Source organism: Rhinolophus sinicus, chromosome 17 (genome assembly GCF_057876585.1).
Source record: "Rhinolophus sinicus isolate RSI-liver-muscle chromosome 17, RSI-T2T, whole genome shotgun sequence".
Lineage (NCBI taxonomy): Eukaryota > Metazoa > Chordata > Mammalia > Chiroptera > Rhinolophidae > Rhinolophus > Rhinolophus sinicus.
In genome coordinates, this window is record NC_142517.1 from 187791169 (window position 1) to 187813156 (window position 21988).

General features: G+C 38.9%; 1 protein-coding gene across 4 annotated transcripts in view; it reads left to right on the plus strand.

The window, feature by feature from the left end:
- The window catches only part of ADAM23 (ADAM metallopeptidase domain 23), a 155641-nt gene that overhangs the window by 22220 nt on the left and 111433 nt on the right, over positions 1–21988 (plus strand). For all 4 annotated transcript variants that reach the window (XM_019726899.3, XM_074340983.2, XM_019726901.3 and 1 more), the window contains exon 3: positions 10726–10802. In XM_019726899.3, the coding sequence (XP_019582458.2) occupies positions 10726–10802 (77 nt within the window). The remainder of the gene's footprint in view (positions 1–10725; positions 10803–21988) is intronic.

A 21988-nucleotide genomic window follows, 5' to 3' on the forward strand; every position in this document is an offset into this window, starting at 1 on the left:
GAGTTTGTAGTGCATAATGTACTTCTTGGGTTCCGAAGTAACACTGTTTTAATTGAAAATGTTATTTTAAAATCCAGTGAGTAGGTTATTTTGTACTGACTTCCACAGTTTTCCTTCCTCAGTTATCTTAGTTTCTCATTTAAGCTATAGCTATTTCAGGCAATAAGTTATCTTCTGAATTTGAATTATACTCTCCTCTTTAGCTCTTTTACTAGAATTCTTTTGTACTTTAATATTCATTCATTTATTCACTCATTCATTCATATGCTTAATCATTCACTTACTCGTTCATTATTTCTTAATTCACTTAGTCACTCAGTAAACTTCAATTAAAAGATATACCTATATCTGCCTTATATTTAACTGCCTATTCCACATCTCCACTTGGATATAGAATGTGCATATCCAACTTAATAGATCCCAAACAAAAGTCCTATATTCCCATTACCGTCTCTTCCTGCAGTGTTCCCCATCTCAGTACATTGCTGGCACCTTCTGGTTATTTAGGCCCAAAATTCTGGAGTTTTCCTTGTCTCTTCTATTTCATGTATAACCATATCTAATCTGTAAGCAACTCCTGTTGACTCAGCTTTCACTATCTACCCCGAATCTGATCACTTCTCATTCACTCTACTGTGAATTCCAACCCATCATTAATTTATACCTGAATTATTGCAACAGCCTCTTCACTGGATGCTCTGTTTTCTTCCTTGCCACCCCCCCCCCCCCCCCGCCGCCTTTCCATCTGTACTCTAATGTCAATACAATGGCCTGAGTGAACTTTGAAAAAATGGAAGGCAGATCATAATCACTCTACAGCTCAAAACCTTCAGCGACTTTTTATTTTATTAGGAGTAAAAGTTAAAGTTCTTATAGTGGCCTACATGGTCTTACGCAGTTGAGCCCTCGTTGCTTCTCTAACTTCATTGCCTAGGACACTTCCCTTGACTCTCTCCTCTCACTCAAACTGGCCCTATTGCTGTTTTTTAACATACCAAGCATGCTTCTGCCTCAGGACTTTTGCAACCAGCTGTTCCCTCTGCCTGGAATTCTCTTTCCCTAGGTATCCATGTGGCTTGTTCCTTCCCTCCCAATCTTTGCTCAGATATCATCTTTTCAGAGCTCTTCTCTGTCCACCCTATTTAATATTGTCATCTCTCCATAGGATACACTCCCTAGCTCCCTTTGCCTCTTACCTACTTTATTCTTTTTTACCTATGGCATTTATCACCATCTATCTTGCTTTAAATTTATTTGTTGATTGTGTTACTTGCCCTGTTCCCCAAACACACACTGGGATGCAAACTCCAGAAAATCAGGACCTATGCTTAAAACATGGTAGACAATAATTATTTGTTGAATGAGTAAATGATTTCATATATGATGTAGAAGCTAATGAGGTAGCATATAATCTGAGGAAATAGATGTATTCCAAAGTACTATTTTTAGTTTTATATGTCTTCGTGGTTCCATGAAGAATTTCTGGGTTCTCATTTAGAAACAGAAATGGAGTTTTAATGAACCTAAAATATTCTGTAGACATGGTGAATCTATCATTTGCTTACTAAAATAGGCAAGATATTCTGTGTAATAGTCAATATTCTAAATGTTAGTTTTGAAGATTGTGTGGCTGCAGACTGAGTGGTTGGCATTTTGCAGAATTCTATGGAGGCTGAATGTTAGAGAAAATGAGGTCATATCAATATTAGTTTTTCCACATCTAGCTTTGAGTAAAGTATGTGTAGCACACATGAAATTTGTTTTGAGTAAAATTGTGATACACGGCAATCGTGAACCTCTGTGTCTAGGAACAGGCCTTAATAGTGTTCCTCAGAGAGTCTCTGGGCACCTGCATATTTGTAAAATGGGGAAATCCATTTTTGCTTTGCCCCCCACCTGTTTGAAAGTTGTTCTTTCCATCCAAATGGGCAGAATGCAACCTATCCATGGTCATAGCTAAGGTCAGAATTCAGAGCAAAGGACTGAGCCAGACACGGCTAAGAACCAGAAAACTCAGACTCTCTCTAATCCATAGCTGTAAGCAGAGCAAAAGAGGTCTCCACCTTAACCTGTGACACACATCTTGAATAGGGTAGATTAGGAAAGCAAAGACCTCTTAGGAGTATGGTTGTCAAACAGCTCTGTATTTATGGTGAACTCATAAGCAAAGCCTGAAAAATTTCTTCAAATAGAAATAACAGTGCTGGTTTAGAGGTCCCAATGCAAATCAGCTCTGGGCAAGAGAGTGTGAGACCCACCAAAGAAAATCAGTAGAATCAAGATATCTCAAGCGAAGAGAGATCTGGCCTACACAGATCTGCTTCGTCTCCCTTGGTTGTCCATAGTCAGTAGTTTCTTAGTGAGGGAGAGAGACCTGGAAATTAATTTAAATTTACTCTACAGCATTTATGGTTTGCTGGATATAACAAGGTTCATAAATTTCATTTTGTATTTCAGACTCATTTATTCTTGACTAACTCTTATATGGTCATCATACAAATCCAAATTAAAGAACCTTCTTTTGCTGTAGATAGGTATGTGAGTGGAGTCCCCTCAAGGAGTGCTGCATTCTGGAGGTTTTCTTCTTGCAGGGCAGCATTAACATTATATAAGCAAATTAAAAAACGTTCAATGAGTCACAGACGTGAAGCATGGAGTTTGGTGTCTTTTGCTTTCCAAAACTTATACCCTACTTCTTCTATTCTTCTATTTAAATTATTTAGTGGGTATTCAATAATTTTGGCTAGAAATTTAAAAAATAGGTTCTTTATGACAAAAGTGTCAACAGAGAGAAGCACTCCTTGGAGTTATGCGCTGTGGTGATGTAGGAATTGATGGGGAAAAAGAACAAGGTGAATCACACCTCAGCCACTAGATGAATGCATCAAATGAAATGTTACTATTCAGGAAGGGAGCAGAAAGAAACTGCTTCCATGGCAACTGTTGTCATAGTTGTATTTTTACTCATCCTTCGGAAAATATATGAAAGCTAAATAATAGAGCTGTAGTGATACTTCTAATGCTTTATCCATTTTCAAATAGCAAGAGATCGGAAGGCTTATGATTTCATCTCTCTTTTGAGTTGGCATTGTCTGTTTAATATCCAGCAAATATTAATCACTAGGGGTAAATTTATAGAAGACAGTTCATGTAAATTTCCAAAGATGATTTGTCAATGAAAGTGCATTATTACAGAGTTCAGAGATGCTAAATGATCACTAAGGAAGATCTTAGTGCAACCCTTTAGGGCTAAAAAGATTCCCCCCGCCAAGTTCAAGTAATATTAGATGTAGCTTCTCTTCTTTGGCTGGCTATGAGGAATTTTAAAAATAAATTTTTAGTACTGTAACTCATGATTTATTCATTGGACTATCTGTTTGGATTATTAATGCCTATTTTTCTTCTTTCTCTGCAGTGTCTATCTTTTTTCTGTATCAAACTTTGAGAGCACCTCAAACTGAGGGTAGGTAAGAAAAGGGAGGACAATGAAACCGTTGTTACTTTAAAATTGGTTTATTTAGAAAAAAGCTCCTGTAAAAGATTTGGTCAGAAGTTAACATTCAACATGCTATCCTTTTTTCTGTATCATCAGGTTGGATAATTGAATGTTGGCCAGAGTTCTTTCAGAGTAGGAGTTCTATCTTTCTGCCACGGTTGGCACCGAGAACAAGGTCAAACAATGACCTCCTTGCTTCCCTGGCAGATACTGATCTGTCAGGGGCCTGTGAGAAGAGTGTGCTTCGCTGATGTTTGGGGTTGTATCTATAATATCTGCAAGGCTGGGACTTCAGCTTTTAGTTTAAGGCTGCACCATAGCTTGATCAACAAAATACATTAGTATTTTCTGGGCTTCTTGTATGTGTTTACATGCCTTATTGAGCTCATGAAATGCATGATTTTATAATAAACTGCCATGTTTTAATTCTCACCACAATCCAAACTGTAGTTAATGCTCCAGAATAGACAGCATCCTGTGTTTTACTCTAAAAGCATGTTTCTTAAGTCTCTATTTATTAGCAAACACTTAGAAACACTTGGAAATTTCATCCTATTCAATCAGCCCTAGAGATATCTGAATTCTATCTTTAAATGTTGAGAAAGACTTCTCCAGGAAGCTTTTCCTAGCTCTCTCCAGCCTTCAGCATTCTCGTTCTTCAAATTTAAATGCACTCGTTACACAGACCATACACTTCATATTAAATTCGGTAATTAATTGTGCTTACATTATATGTGGCATATTTACAAATAATATTTATTATTATTATTGAATCAAAGTATTGTATTTCTTACTCTTTGTGTTTTCTCATCTTATTTCCCTAACCACATTATAGACTTTTTGAAATAAATACTAATTTTCTATATCTTTATATTTGCCACAGTATGTCACACAAGGTAGGGATTCAGTGCCAGTTTGTTAATGGGTTAACCAATAATCCTGTGAATTGGAACCTGCTGGAAGGAGACATGATATTCTCTCCCCCACGCTACCTATTTAAGTGCACCTTGGGAAGAATGTTCAGCAAATTACCTTAATTTGCAAAATTGCCTTCATGTAACATTGCAGCTGTTCCATTTTTCAGGAAAATGATTCATATTATTTTAAAGACACGACAACTTGAACAAGGTCAAAGCACAATACCTAATGGTAATTAGCAATAAAAAATATAAAATTTGCAAATTTTGCAGAGTACAAATGCACATTGGATTTTCTAGAAGATAACTAGCTATATTGGGAGAGAACTTTTAAGGTGGAGCTGACTGCTAAAATGTTAATGTAAATTTTTTCTTTTTTTCCTTTCGCCTTCTACTTTACCCCCTCTTTCCAAAATCATTGAATTCCTGTTGGTAAGCTATTATTTATTGATACTTTAATGACCGATGTTTAATGAACATTGAGGTTTGGAGGTCTGAGGATTTCTGGCGTGAACTTTCTGGCACTGAACTGAAGCAAGCACCTCATCTTTCTTCCTTTGCGGTGTGACCTTGGACAAAAACATTATTTAACCTTTCTGTGCCTTGAAAAATTTTCTTTCTCAATGAAAAGGTAATAAAAATGTCTACCCTATTAACTTCACGGGGTGCTGTATTATTCTGAGTAATTGAGATAATTAAAACACAGGAATATAGGGCATTATTGTTTTTATCATATACTTGATCACATTGGTGATTACCAATGTGCAAATTTAGAATAGGAATTAGAACCAACTGTAATTAAGAATGGTCTATGGATGTTTCCTTTTGGACTTTAAAACTCCTAAGATATATTCACATATTTGAGTTGTTGCATTATACAGAACAAAGATCCACAAGCTGACCTTTTGTGTTTTTTCTGCTGTAGGATAGACCCACATTAGTCATTTACAGGAAAGCCTATGTGATGGAAAGAAAGTGATGTATTTTCCTCAAACTTATTTCAATTTAAACTTGACAGTTTATTTCTTATTAGACTTTAATTATTTGGGTCACTGGATTCTGTGTCTGCTGTATTTATATGAAGAGAAAAACATACTATGCAACCAAGTTGTTGCAAGCCTCTTTCAACAACTCAACTCATTTTAACAAAGAAACCTCCTCCTAGCTGATTCTCTTCCTTTCTTCTTAGTTGAATTTTCAAATCCGTCTTCTCTGAAACATTATAAAATGTCCTGACTCTCAAAAGAAGATGGTATTTGAGATTCTGTGATTCTTTTTCCACTATATTTGAAGAGTAGAAACTCATGAAGGGTGTATTGAAAAATTAAGAGTAGGAGAAAAAAACACATAAGCAAAAAAGATAAAGGGAGAGAAAACTACTTCCTGAAAAGGTTATAGTTTATACACAGACACACAAACACATACAATCACAACATATATCTTTGATATTTTAATGAACATAGACTAAGCAAAGTTATCATAGCAATGGGGCAAATAAAAACAAAAAATTACCTGCCGTCTCACTAGTATTCAACTATATAGCTGTTTTGCTTTTTCCGTGATTCCTTCTGGTACAGAAGACAGTTTTATTAATCCTTGCCTCTAATTTTAATTGCAGCATTTTGTTCTCTGTGGCACCTTCTTTCCTGGAAGCCCACAGCCCTCTTCTTTAGGAAGCAGAGCTTGTACCATCCCACCAATGTCTGCTCAGGCCTGCTTATAGACTCCAGGGCTTCTGCCTCCATTTGAAAGCATTTTCTAATCTTATTGATATGCCACTCTGGATATGTTTCCTTTGTAACTTAAATCAGCATCTCCCTAAATAAGTGAGGTGTGTCTTAAGAGCAAGGAATCTTTCCAAATTTTCTTGTTTCCCAAACCATATGCATTATAGAGCATACTAAACTAAAATACATGCTCAGAGGATGTTCTGATTAATAGATTAGATACATCAATTCAAGTTACTTTCTACTGAATTATGAAATACAGTCTTATACTATTTTCTAAATTCTGGGAAAGTATAAACCTTCCATTTCCCATATTCAGTTCCAGTTATGTACACACTCTATAGTAAACTCACAAATCCTTTCCAAGTAGTAAAGAATACTGATTGAACACTCATTATGTGTGAAACATTTTTGCATGAAAACATCTATATTCTGGAAATGCCGGCTTTTTATTTCTATAAGTAGATAGTCATCTTTTTTTTTCTTCCTTTCATGTCTATATTAATGTTAACTGTTCTGAGTATAAGTCCCAAGAAAATAAAACTGTGTCTCTTGAGCTTTTGGAATGTTCCTCACACAAAGCTGAGCATATGATTGCTTCATACCAAAGCATTGCTTCCGAAGATGCAAAACCAGTTTTAGCTGAGGACCCTGACAGTCTTCCAAACGTATTTAATATACCGTTAGGTGCCATCTACTCAAAGGAAAAAAACAGAGCAACAAAAGCACATTGTTTATATGTGTAAATTGTTCTTCAGTGAAGGAGTTTTGTGTATATAATTGAGTTCAGTTGTTTTTGTTTATAGAGCTCCTGTTAGTTCCCTGTGCCAGATTCTGAGTTGAAAGAAAAATATCAAAATGCTCAGGGAGCAGCTGTTGTCAGTCCTTCAGGGTGGTAATTCTGAACCCAGGGCTGTGCTTATTCTTATCGTGAAATGACGCTGTTTGACTATAAAACCCTGCATTCTTCCACAGCTAGTACAGTGACTGTCCTTGTAAAAACAATTGTTAGTCATCAAGCCTACTTAACAGATATCTCGAAGGAGAAAATCAGTCGTTTCGACCTTCTGTGTGTTCATGAACTCATCTCTGAAGTATTCCTACAGTCTGAGTTTGTATTATTGAACACATTTCTAAACCTCCCTGTGTAGTTCCTTCTTTATAAAAGAAAAGCAATACTCAGGGTAGGCTTTGGATTTCAGCGGGTGTTGGTGATGGTGGTCAGTGAGTTGACTCTACAATAGTTAATAAACCATAAGTGATATGGCTGCGTATTATAAACTTTCTACTCATCCTGGCCATTCTTCTAATTTTTGTATCATTTGGAAGAGGTAGGTTAATATGAAGTAGAAAATAAATAATATCTGAAAATGGAGTTTGTAAAACAATAATAATGAGGACTCATTTTACCTGATTTGAAAACACTTAAAATTGACAATGATCAAAACTACAGTATTTTGTTAAAGAAAAAAGGATCAAGTGATATGGGATAACAGAGATTTTACAAGTTAAAAGCTGTTTTAATCATGTCTAGGACAGAGCAGAAAGAATAGAGTGACAGGGCAAAGTAGCATTTGTCAAGTACAGAAGAATCTGTATACAAATGCAGAAAGTATAGCAATGTGAAGAGAAACAGAATATAGGAAAAATAACATACATCCCTTGTATTGAAATTACTTAAAATGGATGCAAGTATAGTAGATGAATATACTAATTCCATTTTATGTTATGTGCAAGGAAGATGAATGCCGGAGGAAATCTTGTACCAGCACGTATGAAAATGTGCTGCCTCTTAGCGTTAAGATAAATTAAATGTTAAAACATTCTTACTGATAAAGGTAATAAAATTAGATTTTTTTCCCTTCTATGGAGAAACAGGAATACTGTTAACGGCGTTGTAATTGTTTGAGTTGTGGAGAGTAATCTGTCAATATGTTGGAATCATTGTTGTTATTGACGATGGCGATGACAGTGATGATAATGGGCCAGGTACTGGGCTAAGTGGGGGGACATTTATAGGGAAGCTTGCTATCTTGGCCACGTGTATGAATATGTGATCAGACATGTCATTGAACACATCGTAAAAAGCCCCACAGTCTCCACCCCACGTTTTCAGATTCATTGACTTGTCCTCCAAAAGCTGTTTTCCTATAGGCCATACTCATTTTTACAAATTAAAAGGTTTATTTTTTCCACGTTTATTTTTTACTCAATTTTTGTCAATGTTTTCCTCCAGGACCTGAATGTCTTTTCTTCTCCTAGAAAGTGGATTCTTAGTCATCTTTGGAAATACTGTTCAAATCTCTTCATGTCAGCGAAGACTTGGTCTCTGTGACCCCTGTGTCACACTGAGGCTGGCAACTTTCCCTGCCATCCTGGAGACTGACACTTCCTTTGAGGGCATGGGCTGTGTCCCAGCCATCTTTGTAGACAGAGTGGGACTTAACACGTGTATGTGGAATGAGTGACTGAAAAAAAAAAAAAAAAAAAAGGAAAAATCAAAAATCTCAAGATTAATACTATTTTGCTAGCTCTATATTAAATTCTGTTAAACTGAATTTTGTCATATTGACTTGGTATAAACTTATTTAACAGTGATCAAATTCTATAAAATGGGGTAAGCAGTTACCACCATGCTATTTTATTTTGCAACAGGGTCTGTACTTGTCTCATTGCTTATTTGCTGTAAAATGAGCCTTTTACTGGGTCACTGTCAGGTTTTTCTTAGTATTTATAAAGACGCTCAAGAAGCTACGTTTATCAGTACTTTTTAGGCCATGGTACTCTTAATGAACTCTTTTTCTACTATTTAATATTCTTAAGAGAAAAAAGAAAAAAAAAAAGAAAAAATAGAACTATCTTATTTTCAGGAAGTAAGCTTTTTTTTTTAAGGCTTTTGGGACTCAGCTAAAAAATGTCCTTTTTGTACAAATAATTCATCAATATATAAAACTTCATGCAAAAATTAATGCTTGAAGACACAGAATGAATTTAAAGACTATATATGATATTTGCATTAGAGAGAGAGAGGTTCTTTTGCAGATGATAGCGACCACATTGGACCAGACAGACATTTCTTTCTCATGTAGTTGTCTGTATGCAAGAAACCTAGATCAAGTACAGTGACCTTGTTCCACACATGGTTGTTTGGGGTTTGGCATGCGATCCCATGGTGTTCGGGATTCTGTTGCCTTCTCAGTATTTTGTATTTAAAACTTAGTATTTGTTAATTTCCTTTTTTATTTTATTTATTGATTATTATAGAGTGACTATCTGATCATCCGTTGTGCTTGATAAGAAGTAGAAGTCATGGTTTATAGTATTTTATAGGTTTGGCATGACAGAATAAGTCTTGACAATAAATATTTTGTTAATTAGTTGAAAGATCATATATTTTGGGGAAGGGTCATTAATCTACAACTATTTGCAAGATGCTTATGATGTGAGTTGTGGAGCTCACCATGCAGGATGGGATAGGAAGCCCCCATGTCCGTGGAGGGAGGAACAAATAAAGTTATCCTGAAGCCCTGAGGACAAAGAGTTCATTTTCATTCATGCTTGTGAAGGAGAGTTTCATGGAAAGTAATGCAATTATGCTGTCCTTGAAGAATGAGTAGATTTCAATAATGGAGGAGGGCCAAGAGGAGCATGGGTGGTATTGAGGGGAACATGGGAGTGGAAAGTGTCTGGTTGCTATGCATGTAGCACTTCACTGATGATTTGTAACATCCACTGTGTTTTAGGAATGAAGTCTGGAGGAGGGATGTTTGTTAGCAAGGGAGGGGGAGCGGGTTGTGAATGTTGCATCTATCCTCTATCCTTGTCCTTTTCTTTCCTGAGAGGATGACAAAGGAGAGTTTTATCTTGGATAACATTTTGACAAAACTTTATTGATTTGTTAATTGACATTATTCAAGAAGCTTCTGTGAGCTATACTAATCTTCAACACCTACTACCTATGATTTATGTTTAGATGAGATTATCTTTGTATTTTGAGTTAAAGCACAGTAATGGCAATATTTGTAAATGTGTGACTTTTAAAGGGGGGCATAAACTCTCACTATGCACAAGTGTGGTTCTAAGTGCTTTTGAAGTTGAAAGTTGTCCCATTTTACTGTCACATTCTGCTGACACATCACTTAGAGAAAGTTCCAATTCCTGATGACGAGCAGAGAGCTGACATGGTTTTTCACTTAGGTGTGCAGAAAGAATTGGTTAGCTTTGTACACAAAATAGGCTGAAATCAAGCTTTAATTAGTCAGACTTTTGCATAATTCATCATGGTCACTTTGTAAGTCCAGCTGAATATACTCTTGATTTTTATCATGATGTGTTCATTTTAAAGGCCTCATTCATTGTCTTTTATTAGTTTCTTGCTGCACAGATATTTAGGTCTTCCAACTAAAGGCATGACAATGCACCTACTCTTCTTTTAAAGAAATGAATTGTTGCATAAGGATCCATAAAGAAGTGAATCAATCCATAAAAAAGTTCTTATTAAATATCATTCTTGATATTGATATATTCAGCTTTAAAGACAAGAAAGTAAGCTAAGGATTTTTTTTCTGTCTTTTTGGATCCATAGGCTGTCCATCTGGCCCAGGCAAGCTTCCAGATTGCAGCCTTCGGCGCCAAATTTATTCTTGACCTCACACTGAACAAGTAAGTATTTAGTCATAATCCTGTTAAGCAAGTGCAATAAAACTTTACTTCATGATAATGATTAAGTCAAAATAATGTCTGTTATGACGCAACTGATATTTTCTAGCTGATTGTATGTCATGTAACACTTCAAGAAAAATATACAAGTCTGAAGTTAATTCTATCTTTTTTTCTTTTCCTGAAAGAAAAGGCATTTAACATTTAACTTGTTAAGTATCTCAAATGCAGTACTTACCCTGTTTCCCCGAAAATAAAACCTAGCCAGACCATCTGCTCTAATGTGTCTTTTGGAGCAAAAATTAATATAAGACCCGGTCTTATTTTACTATAAGATTGGGTCTTATATAATAATATAATATAATATAATATAATATAATATAATATAATATAATGTAATATAATATAATATATTATAATATAATACCGGGTCTTATATAAGACCGGGTCTTATATTAATTTTTGCTCCAGAAGACGCATTAGAGCTGATGGTCCAGCTAGGTCTTATTTTTGGGGAAACAGGGTAGATATTGTGATTTTAAATGAAATAAATATTTGAAGTAATGCTAGTTAATTGTTAACTACAATCATTACTATGTATAGGAAGCATGATAAATTACTGACTCAAGTTTAATTAGACTTCAGTCGAGAAATTTCTTCCATTTTACCTTGCATTGTGCAATTCATATGACTTCAGTATGAAGAACAAAGAAAATGATGACTTGCAAATATTTTGATAAGGTTCTTTGCTTTGTAATTTGCTCTAATATAGGTTTTTAGACATTTTGATCCTGTTGAAAATTTACCTTTTTTTCCCCTCTGAGCATATGTTTATGTTGATATTTAAATGCTATTTCTTAAGTTGAAACCAATTGTTCAGATGTCTTTGTACAAAGCATGAGCAAGAGGTGGTGACATAAGCAGGGCTCTTCAGCCTCTAATTGAGCTAGCAGTGGACTTCCTTGGGTGAAAGGGATTGCCTGTATGGTTTTCTTTAGTTTAAGAAGCTTCCATCAGTATTTTAAACTCATCAGTATTTTGACCAGAGCTGTATCTTGGACAGAAAAATACCATATAGTGCTTTCAGACACCATAAGGTAGGTGACCGCAGTCAATATCTGAGAAATTGCAAAGGACTATAAAGAACAACTATTAAATTTCTTGTATGCCAAATTCTGTGAACTCTGCAGAAAAAAATGCAGAGTCAGCTTGGGCGCACCTTACTCAAGTTTTATTGCAGCTTTAACTCAGAATGAGTCAGCAGAACTGAGAATTTCCTTTGTTAAAGGTATTGCAGGTTTTCTTTCCTCTCTGACTCTGCTGAACACTGGTGGTGTTCCTTTTCACCGTGCTTTGTCAGCACTGTGCCTGCCTGAGAGATTGGTCTTGCCAAATCTTAGGCTATGTTGAGAAGCAAGGTATGGCTAATTTCAGTGTTTAGTTCCTCTCTTCCTTTAGCTCCTACTGTAGTGATAACCACCAACATTGCTCTATGTTTTTAACATTAAACATCATGGTCACAGCACAGCCTCCCAGTCACATGACTGAGAAAGTGTCACATGGGGTAGCCAGGGTCCTTAGAAGTCTGGAAACAAACCAGATGGTTATTTACCACTAATATTTAACATGCGGAGGAATCAAGTTGAGCACCACTATGAGCAGCCCTTGCCTTCAGGATCTTATAAGCTAGCTGGGACAGGTCACTAGATGACTATGTAATTTTAGAAGTGTGGAATTTGTTGTGCTCAAGATGAACATGGAAGGCTATGGTAGCACCAAAGAGAGGCAGCTCTTCAGGCTGGAGGAGTGTGAAAAGGCATCTTGGAAAAGGCGATGCTTGAGCTAAATCTTGGCGAATAAGTGCTAGTGAGGAAAGGAAGTGTTGGGGATGGATGGGAGAGAGAGCGACAGAATGGGGAATTATGTTCTAGAGGAGATAGTGTGTGCTTAGGAGGCAGGGCCATGTAGCAGTGTCGCATGTTAAGGGAGCATGAGGTTTTTTTTTTTATTGAACTGCATGGTAAATGACAAGGTTGAGGCCGAGAGATATGAGTTAGGAGAGGTAGGCCCAGGGACCGCTCAAGTCATGGACGATCTTGGATGTCATACTCAAGTGCTTGGCCATTATCCCCTAGACCATAAAAAATGAAGTAGGAGAATAAACAGAAGTTCTGTTCTCAGGAAGTGCTGAGAGGCACGGAGAGGGAATGCTTTCAAGAAATCTTCAGTTGATAAAAATCATTAGAATTGCTTTGATGTGGATGATGAGGCAGAAGGAGGAGTTAAAGTTAACAGGTGTCTTGATTGGATAGCGGGGTGGAAGGTGGGTCCAGCCGAAATGCACAGCACAGGGAACAAACAGTTTACATGGTGAAGGGAAAAGAATATGAAATCAGAATAGACATAATTGATTCAAATCAAGGGGCTTTGGGACACATATGAAGCCATGTCTAGGAGGCAGGTGGATATAACAGTCTGAAGCTCAGGGAAGACAAGGGGGCTGGAGATAGTGCAGTTGAGAGTCATTTCCATAAAAATGTGAATGACAAACATGGTGGTGAAGGAGATTGTCAGGAAGGGTGGGTAGGAAGGAGAACATAAGCTAGGAGGATAGTTAAGAGTTGAGGAGAGGAAGAGGAGCCCATGAAGGACCAGAGAATGAGTGATCAGAGAACTGGGAGGAGAATCAGAAGCATGATTAAATAGAGAGTTTCAAAACAGGAAGGTGTGATCTTCACACGAAGTCGAATGATCTACTGAGCTAAGGGGCCAAGATTTCCCTTTGGATTTGCCAATTAAGCAGCCAGTAGTCGTCTAAAGGCAGTTTCAGGGAAGCCCTGGGGTCAGAAACCAAGTTACAACGGGCTGGGAGTGAATGAAAGGTGATGTGGAGACAGCAAGTAGCCATTGAGGAGGTTTGAGAAGGAAAGAGAGCTAAGGTAGGAGCTAGAAAAAGACATTGGGGTTCAAGAGAGGGCCTTTTAGGGATAACAGCAAGATGATAGGCTGAGAGATGGAGGTGATAAGAGTGACAGGTGAAGCTACAGAAGAGAGTGGAGATAATTTATGGAGCAGGATCTGGGTGAAAACAGAAGGGTGTGAGCTCAAGGGCACAGGGCAGAATTGAGTTTTGAACCAGGAGAGGCAGTTCCTTCCCAATTTGCGTGAAGGTGTTATTGTGTCTGCAGTTAGAGACGGGTGTTTAGGTGAAGGGATGGAGTTTAGGAAATGCATCTCTAAAGATTTCCTTCTTCTTGGAGACAGTGTTATATCTGCGATAGGGATTGGGATGGAGCGGGAGGGTGGGTTGGGGCTTGGGAAAAATGATGAAAGTTGAGGTTAATTGCTGAGAACAATGGGTGAGGAAGCGCACCAAGGTTGTGTTAAAGAATTTATGAGCAACCTTCATTATAATCATGTGTTCGTCTTAGCATTATTCTTCCTGATGTGTTTTTGTTTTTGTTTTTAAACATGGAGTGCTCCCTCACTACAGAGTGTGAGGGAAGGAGGCAGATTGTTGCATGGGTCAGGGTTCAGTTTTTCTGGCAGTAGCACAGAAGAAGAACAATGGAGGCAGACCTCTTTGGATATTGGTAACTTACTTGGGTAGTTAAGTATCAGGATCCAGGCTGGCTAAGAAAGGAGCTGAGGTCAAGAGGAGACTTATAGACTGGGAGAAAATGCGGTCTCCGTAGGGAAAAGTAAATGCGGGGGGAGGGAAGCCAGGAGAGCTCTAATCATGTGGATGCCCCCCCCCGCCCCCTATGCAGAGTCCCAAGCCATCTGAGTGCAACGTGAGTGCGATACTGGTATGACCTGGAAATGGGAATTGTACTCTATGCTTATGACGGGTTTTGGCCAGGGTGGATCTCAAGTTTAAATGACTTTCAATGGCTGGGATTAACTAAAAAGTTGATCCCTGTTAGAATGAAGAGTCAACAGAATTTTTCATCGGTCACGAAGGAACCAAAATAGCTCTGGAGGAAAGAGGGATCTCATTTCCATCATAGTGTGGTTATTGCCACACTATTTACAACAATAAGTTGTTAGAAGAGGGAAAAGGTAAAAGGTATATGATAAGTATATGGGCTCAGTGAAGGAATGAAAACGTAATGATGTTAAAATAAACTAATAAAAGCAGTGGCCATAGAATGTAGCTGGTTAATGACGTCACGAGGCCTGGATGGCCAGCTTATGAAGATTACCCCGATGTGAGTTCCTGAGAAGGGAGCCTTTTGGAGTCTGTGCTTTCATAGATTGAACAAGTGAGGCCTTGGCTTGCTGAGGCATCTCATGGCAGAGGTGTGTGTTTTATTTATTTGTTCAGCAAATGTTGAGTGAGCATCTGCTATATGCCTGCGACTGCTATCGGTGCTGGTGCGTCTGGGAACAGGATAGACAAGGTCCCTGCCTCCCCGCTGGAGCTTCATTCCAGGGCAGGCAAGAAGCAGACAGTTAACCACTAAATAAAGATAAGTGCATTGAAGAACATTTAACTGGGCTGTGTGATGGAGAGGGATTGCCGGTGGCGGTTGCCAATGTGACTTAGATGCCACGGAAGCCAGAAGGTCTGTCTGAGGAAGGACATTGAGCTGAGACCGGATCATCAAAGATGAGGCACTGCATGACGCTTGGAGGCTGAGGGTTCCACACAGCAGGCGCAGTACGACAGCAGGTGCTGAGGAGAACGCGGAAAATTCAGGCAGGACAGAGGCTGGTGGAATGGGACGGTGGGAGACAGGAGACGAGATCAGAGAGGATGCCATGTAGCCAGAACTCGTCCATGGTGAGGTGTTTGGGTGGGAAGCTATTCAAGGGCAGTTCAGCATGGACGTCACACCATCGGATTTACATTTTATTTGCCCAAAAGGTCTAATTATGGCCTTAGAGGACCTTAGTCATATTCCTTTCAGGATACTCTCCTTTTCAATTTGTTTTGCTTTTCCTCTAGAATAACCATTGTTCCAAATTACAAAAGGTTTAAAAGGGATTACTAGATTAATTATTCTTAATGCGTTTTGATCCTTTGAAATCCTGGATGGTCTGAGGTTTGTCTTCCCCCTACGTGTGATTGGAATTATGCCAAAGCCTATATTACCTGTAATAAAATTTGTTGGTGTCTTCAGCACATATTTATTGGGAACAACTGTGATCAGAGCTATGTAATGGTTGAAAGCACAGGTTCTGGAGTCAGACAGACCTAGGTGTGAACCTGGGGCTGCCATTACTAATTGTGCAAACTTGGGCAAATTTCTCAACTTCTTTTTTAATGACAGCTTGAGATATAATTCACATGCCATAAAATTTGCTCTTTTAAAGTATACCTTTCAGTGGGTTTTGAACAGTCTAATTGCAGAACATTTTTGTTGCCCCAGGAAGAAACCTTGTACCCATAGCAGTCACTCTGCATTCTCCTCTCCCCCAAGCCTCTGGCAACTACTTTCTGTCTCTATGGATTTGCCTATTCTGGATATCTCATATAAATGGATTTGTATAACTCGTGGCCTTTTGTGACTGGCTTCTTTTACTTAACATGATGTTTTCAAGATTCACCTATGTTGTAGCTGAATCATATGCCATCGTATGGCTATACTCGTATTCTTCTTAAGTTTCAGTTTCCTTCCTAAGCTGTAGGTTGTTGTAAGGATCAAATGAGATGTGTGGTACTTATACATGTCTGCCAATTGGAAGGGCTTGTTCAATGCTGTGGACTGACATTTGTCCTTCTAAAATTTCTGTCGAAACCTTAACCCCCAACATAATTATATTTGGAGTAGAAGGTTAAATGAGGTCGTAAGGTGGAACTTGATCTAATAGGATTAGTGATCTTATAAGGAGACAGCAGAGAGCTTTCTCTCCCCGCCCCATCCCAGGTGAGGATACAACAAGAAGGCAGCCGTCTGCAAGCCAGGAATCAGGTCCTCACCAGAAGGTGAATTAGCCAGCATCTTGTTCTTGGATTTCTAGCTTCCAGAAGTGTGAGAATCAAATTTCTGTTGTTTAAACCACCCAGTCTATGGCATTTTCTTATGGCAGCCTGAACTGATTAATACACTCAATAAATATTTGTATTTATGATTTGTTATTATTACCCCAGCAAGGCAGTCCCTGGACTGAGTGTTGAGGGCTTCAGCACTGAAGAAGAGAGTCTCCGATTGTGTGGAGCTTGTGTTCTAATGAGAGCAGCACAAGTCTTCGCTTTGGTTTCAGTCAGTATTTTTTCTGACTTTCGTGAATGCGAAGAAGGTGGGGTACTGTGTGATCTTTTCTCTGCTGAAAGTGGACTGAAGGAAAAATTGGAGACAATTTGGCATGCCCATGGTTGATATGAATTCAAGGTAGTGAGTACTAAGAATTCAGACAACGTACTTCTGTTGAGTTGAAAACATTTGTGACACATTTTGGTACTTCTCCCCTTGTCCTACAGCTGTTTATCAGACATCCATGAAAAAACATGACAACCCTAATAAGTCACTGAATATTTGATATTTAACTTTCCAGGACATCTGACTGTGTCCAGTGTGAATGCTCAGAGCTTCAGCGTGCTCTCTTACTTACTGTGAAGTGAAATCCCTGTAATCCTTCTCTCCTCCACCCATTTCAGAGAGGGCAGAAGTCTCAGTAAGCATTAGGCGGAAAGCCTTGGTTAATCAGGCAACAGATTGTTTCTAAGAGAACACTACCGTGTTTCCCTGAAAATAAGACCTAGCTGGACCATCAGCTCTAATGTGTCTTTTGGAGCAAAAATTAATATAAGACCTGGTATTATATTACATTGTATTATATTATATTATACTATGTTATATTATATTAAATACCCGGCCTTATATTATACTATATAAGACCTGATATTATATATTATATTATATTATATTATATTATATTATATTATATTATATTATATTATATTATATTATATTATATTATATTATATTATACCTGGTCTTATATTATATTAAAATAAGACTGGGTCTTATATTAATTTTTGTTCCAAAAGACGCATTAGAGCTGATGGTCCGGCTAGGTCTTATTTTTGGGGAACCACGGTACTCTAGTGAGAGAGTGGCAGGGGGCAGGGGTCTTACAAGCCTCTCCTGTACATTTGTCTTGAACAGTGTCCAGGAGAGCTATATAATTGGGTGAAATCAATGTAAGACATCAATATAGGATGGTAATGGCCTAAAACTGAGGCATGGACCTGAAACCTGGAGAGTATGGACTTTGCTCCATTAGGGACCAAGTGAGTGGAGAGAAAACTCTGATGTTGACAAGGGGCTGGAGGAAATGCTAAAAGCTGTATCATTATTATTGTGAAGCCCTGTACCAAGCTAAAATAATTGTGCATATGTAATTATCAGCTGTACATGGCTTGCATTCCGCACTGCAGAGTGAACAGAGGGTTCTATCATGAATGGGCTGCTCTAGGGGAAATGCAGGGAAGGTTGTGGATGAACAGAGAGGTGTTTCTTGAAGATGCTCTTCTCTATCTCTCTATTTCCCCGAGAGGGTAATGGCGGAGGAATAATTTTCCAGCAGTGCCTGGATAATGGGGCACCATTGTGGATGTGCAAGCCTATAATGAGGATAATATTCACATTCCCATCTCACCACCCTGCAAAAGAGGACCCCGTGGAACACTTCTTCTTTCTCAGGGAAGTTCTAGTGAAGGACTCACACTCTTCTCTGTTTGCTTGTTCCTCCATAGGGGGAGGAAGAACAATCGGGCAGAGCCTGACATCAATTGGGCCATTAGCGGGTACTGATAGATAGGCTTACTTGATCTAAAATGGTGGAATTAGGCCTTGATGGCTTCCCACACTAAAATATCTGCTGCTGGCTGAGGTGTAATCCTTTGGTTCTTCTAGAGTCTGTTCAACAATCTGAACAAATATTCAGGTACTTGTTATTCTAGTTCCTCTGCTTGAAACTGGGTAACTAGTCTGACTGGTCTACCTCCACAGGCTTACTGGAAAGCCCTTTAGTCCAAGGTTCCAGCCACATTCTCCAGTCTCACTTGATTAAGAAAGCTGTATTTGGGGGCCAGACCTTGTCTTATGTGGCTTTATCCTTTTGTGTTCTTACTCTTTTGGTTAGAACATAGAGGGATGACTGGTATCCCAACAAAGACTAAACCTTCTGTAACCTCCAACAAACCCCACGAGGAGACACTGTTAGACCTGGGTCATATCTAGACTTGGCTTTGTTATACATATGTCGATAGTGGTGATATTTGACATTAGGTCTCCAGGAATCTCAGAAAAGGAAAGTTGATGTATTATCCCCAGTTCAGAGAAGGACACAGACCTCAACTACAATTCTCTTCTATGCAAAGATCGTTGCACTGACTCGCAGTGATGTTTCCCACCACCCAGGGATGGTGTTTGAGGTGTGTTCTGATGTAAGTGAGAAGGTGGGGTGATTCAAGGATTCAGATGATTGGAGCAGTCTAAGTCTTCACATGGAAAGGGATGACCTTAAAGAACTGTTAAGTAAGAATAAAGTCATGATGAAAAGCTCTGAAGTAATGCATCTGGCAAGGTGCTTAGGGATTTAGGAAAAGATCTTTATTCCAATTTTTGGGGGAATCAGCGGTGTTTGATTTAAGATGAATATCTAGAACATGCTGATTTAAAGACATACATGCACACAGTAATTTTCTCATTAAAAGCAGCTCATGCAGTGCTTTTGAAAGAAGAAAATCGCCACATTGATGCATGAGTAGTTTTAGGTAGGTGAAATAAAGAACCTGACTTTCGTGCTGATTGGCGTGATTAATTCATTTTTCATTCAGTCAACAAATATTTATTGAGCATCTGGTTTGCATAGGATACTGTGCTGAACAAACCAAGGAATTCAGAGCTGTGAAAAAATTCCTCCTTTCCAAGAGCCCATAGGAAAGAAATAAGATTAAAACATGATGGGGAGTGACTTGTGAGACCTAGTTCCGAGGGAAGATTTTATGAGGAAGGTGGGATTTGAAATTACTGTTAAAAGATGCTGTGATGCTTTTGGTTCCCCTGGTAGCAGAGCCTGAGGCAAGGATTCTAAGGAATACCTTTAGGGAGTGTGGAAGTGAGATATGGAACAGAAAAGGACTAAAAAGTGATGAGTTCCCACATGCCCAACTGGGGCCCATCCACTGAGGAACCATGGGAGCCTGTGGATTCATTCTCTAGAACTTGCCAGAATATTTTCTAAATGAAGGGCCAGTAAGCTGGAGTTTTGTCCACCAACTGCCATTTTGTTGTTGGTGGGGGGCTATGTCTGGGGGCAATAACTTTTCAGTACTTCCTCTGTGCCTCCTCCATGGTAGAATGAAAGCCTTGGGGCCAAGAGTCTCAGGTCTTTTCAGTGAGCTGCCTTCAGTATCTGGAGGAGAATGCTGAGGCATTGTGGGCAGGGCATATCAGAGTCTGCTGCAGATGCTTTCCATTTGGAAAGATGTGGGAGGGAGAAAGGCGTGTCCATGAGGGGAAATGGCAGAGCAAAGGTATGAGAGCAGGAAAACATGGAAATCCTTGTGTGAGTGAAGACGGGTGAACCCTTGACTCAAAGCAGCTTGAACATCAAGCAGCTGCTGGAAGGCAGACCAGCTGTTTGGAGTCACTGGATTCTAAGGAGGAATTTCAGTCTCATTCAGCTGAGTGTTATTTCAGCTCTGCAAATTTGGAGATGTGAAATTGAGTTGGTTTTTAAGAAGGAACATGTGGAGAAGAAACAGCCCTGCTACTGCATTTGCCTTTTGCAAGTGGATAGGACTAGAAATTAGGAGCTGTGGCTGGAGAAGAGTGTGAGGCAAATTGACCTGCTTAGGCTGCGGTGTCGCTGTCTTGGTTTGTGAATTTGCATGGCTCCTGAACGAAGATTGGCTGGTCATATGTGTCAGTGCTGACCCTCCACTTCTTTCCTACTATCTGCCACCTGTCAGTTTTACTGCTGAAATTCCTCTCACACATCTGGGTGAGGCAAATAGGGAAAGCACTGGCTTTTTAGAGGCCAGGTTTCAATTTCAGTCTTGTTGCTGAGGTTGCCAGCTATGGCATGCTCCCTGGGTTGTAGTCTGAAGGAGTTAGAGATGATGTGTAACTTTCCTCCCCATTTCAGGGTTCTGTGTCTTTCAAATGCTGCTAACTCATCTGTTAAATGCTTAATATCCTAATTTCAGGGATCTGGATGAGGAAGCCTTTCTACTACAACAGGAGTGATGGTGATAGACCCTGTGCTAAGCCCTTTACCCGTATTTTCCAATTTAAATTCCTTTAATCACCCTTCGAGGAGGAGGAGGATGTGATAACCTCTATTTTACAGCTGAGCAACCTAAGACCCGGTGAGAGTCAGTCATGTGCTGGTATTCAGCATGGGCTGTCTGTCTGGAGTCTTCTGCTTTACTACCACTTTACAAATAAGCTGGGCATAATTCTAGTGATTGCTCATCTGTGCATATTAAGTGAGAAAAAAAAAATTGAACGACTTTAGTAAATTTTTAGCAAAGTAAAGAAAACCAGAAGTCCCCAGTAGGGTTTAAAATAGTCCTGTTTGTTGAGCAGACTATCTGTTATGTGCTGAATTGTGTCCTGTCAAAATTCGTATATTGAAGTCCTAACCCCCAGGACATCAGAATTTAACTGTATTTGGAGATAAGGACTTGAAAGAGGCAATTAAGTTAAAATGAAGTCTTTAGGGTGGGTCCTAATCCAATATGACTGGTGTCCTTATAAGGATAGGAAATTTGGTGGCAGATGTGTGCACAGAGGAAATACCATGTGAGGACACAGCGAGAAGGTGGACATCTGCAAGCCAAGGAGTGAGGGCTCAGAATGAAACCAACCCTGCTCACACCTTGACCTTGGATTTTTTAGCCTCCAAAACTATGAGAAAATTAGTTTCTGTTGTTTAAGTCACCAGTCTGTGTTACTTTGTTAAGACAGCCCTAGCAAATTAATACATATTCTAATTATTGCTTACTTATTGCAGTGAGACACTCAGTATTAAGGTGCTGCTTGATAATGGTAATTCTGTTTGTTTCTCAAAGTTAATATTCCTACTATAATTTCCATCTGCAGATGGTTGCCATTTGTGTTGGGCTTGGAGGTGCCTGGGAGAGGCCACACTGCGAACCAAGGCTGGTTGCCACTAGTTCTGGGCTTGGGGTTTCTTAGCAAGATGTTTGGGGCACTCTGAGGCCAGTG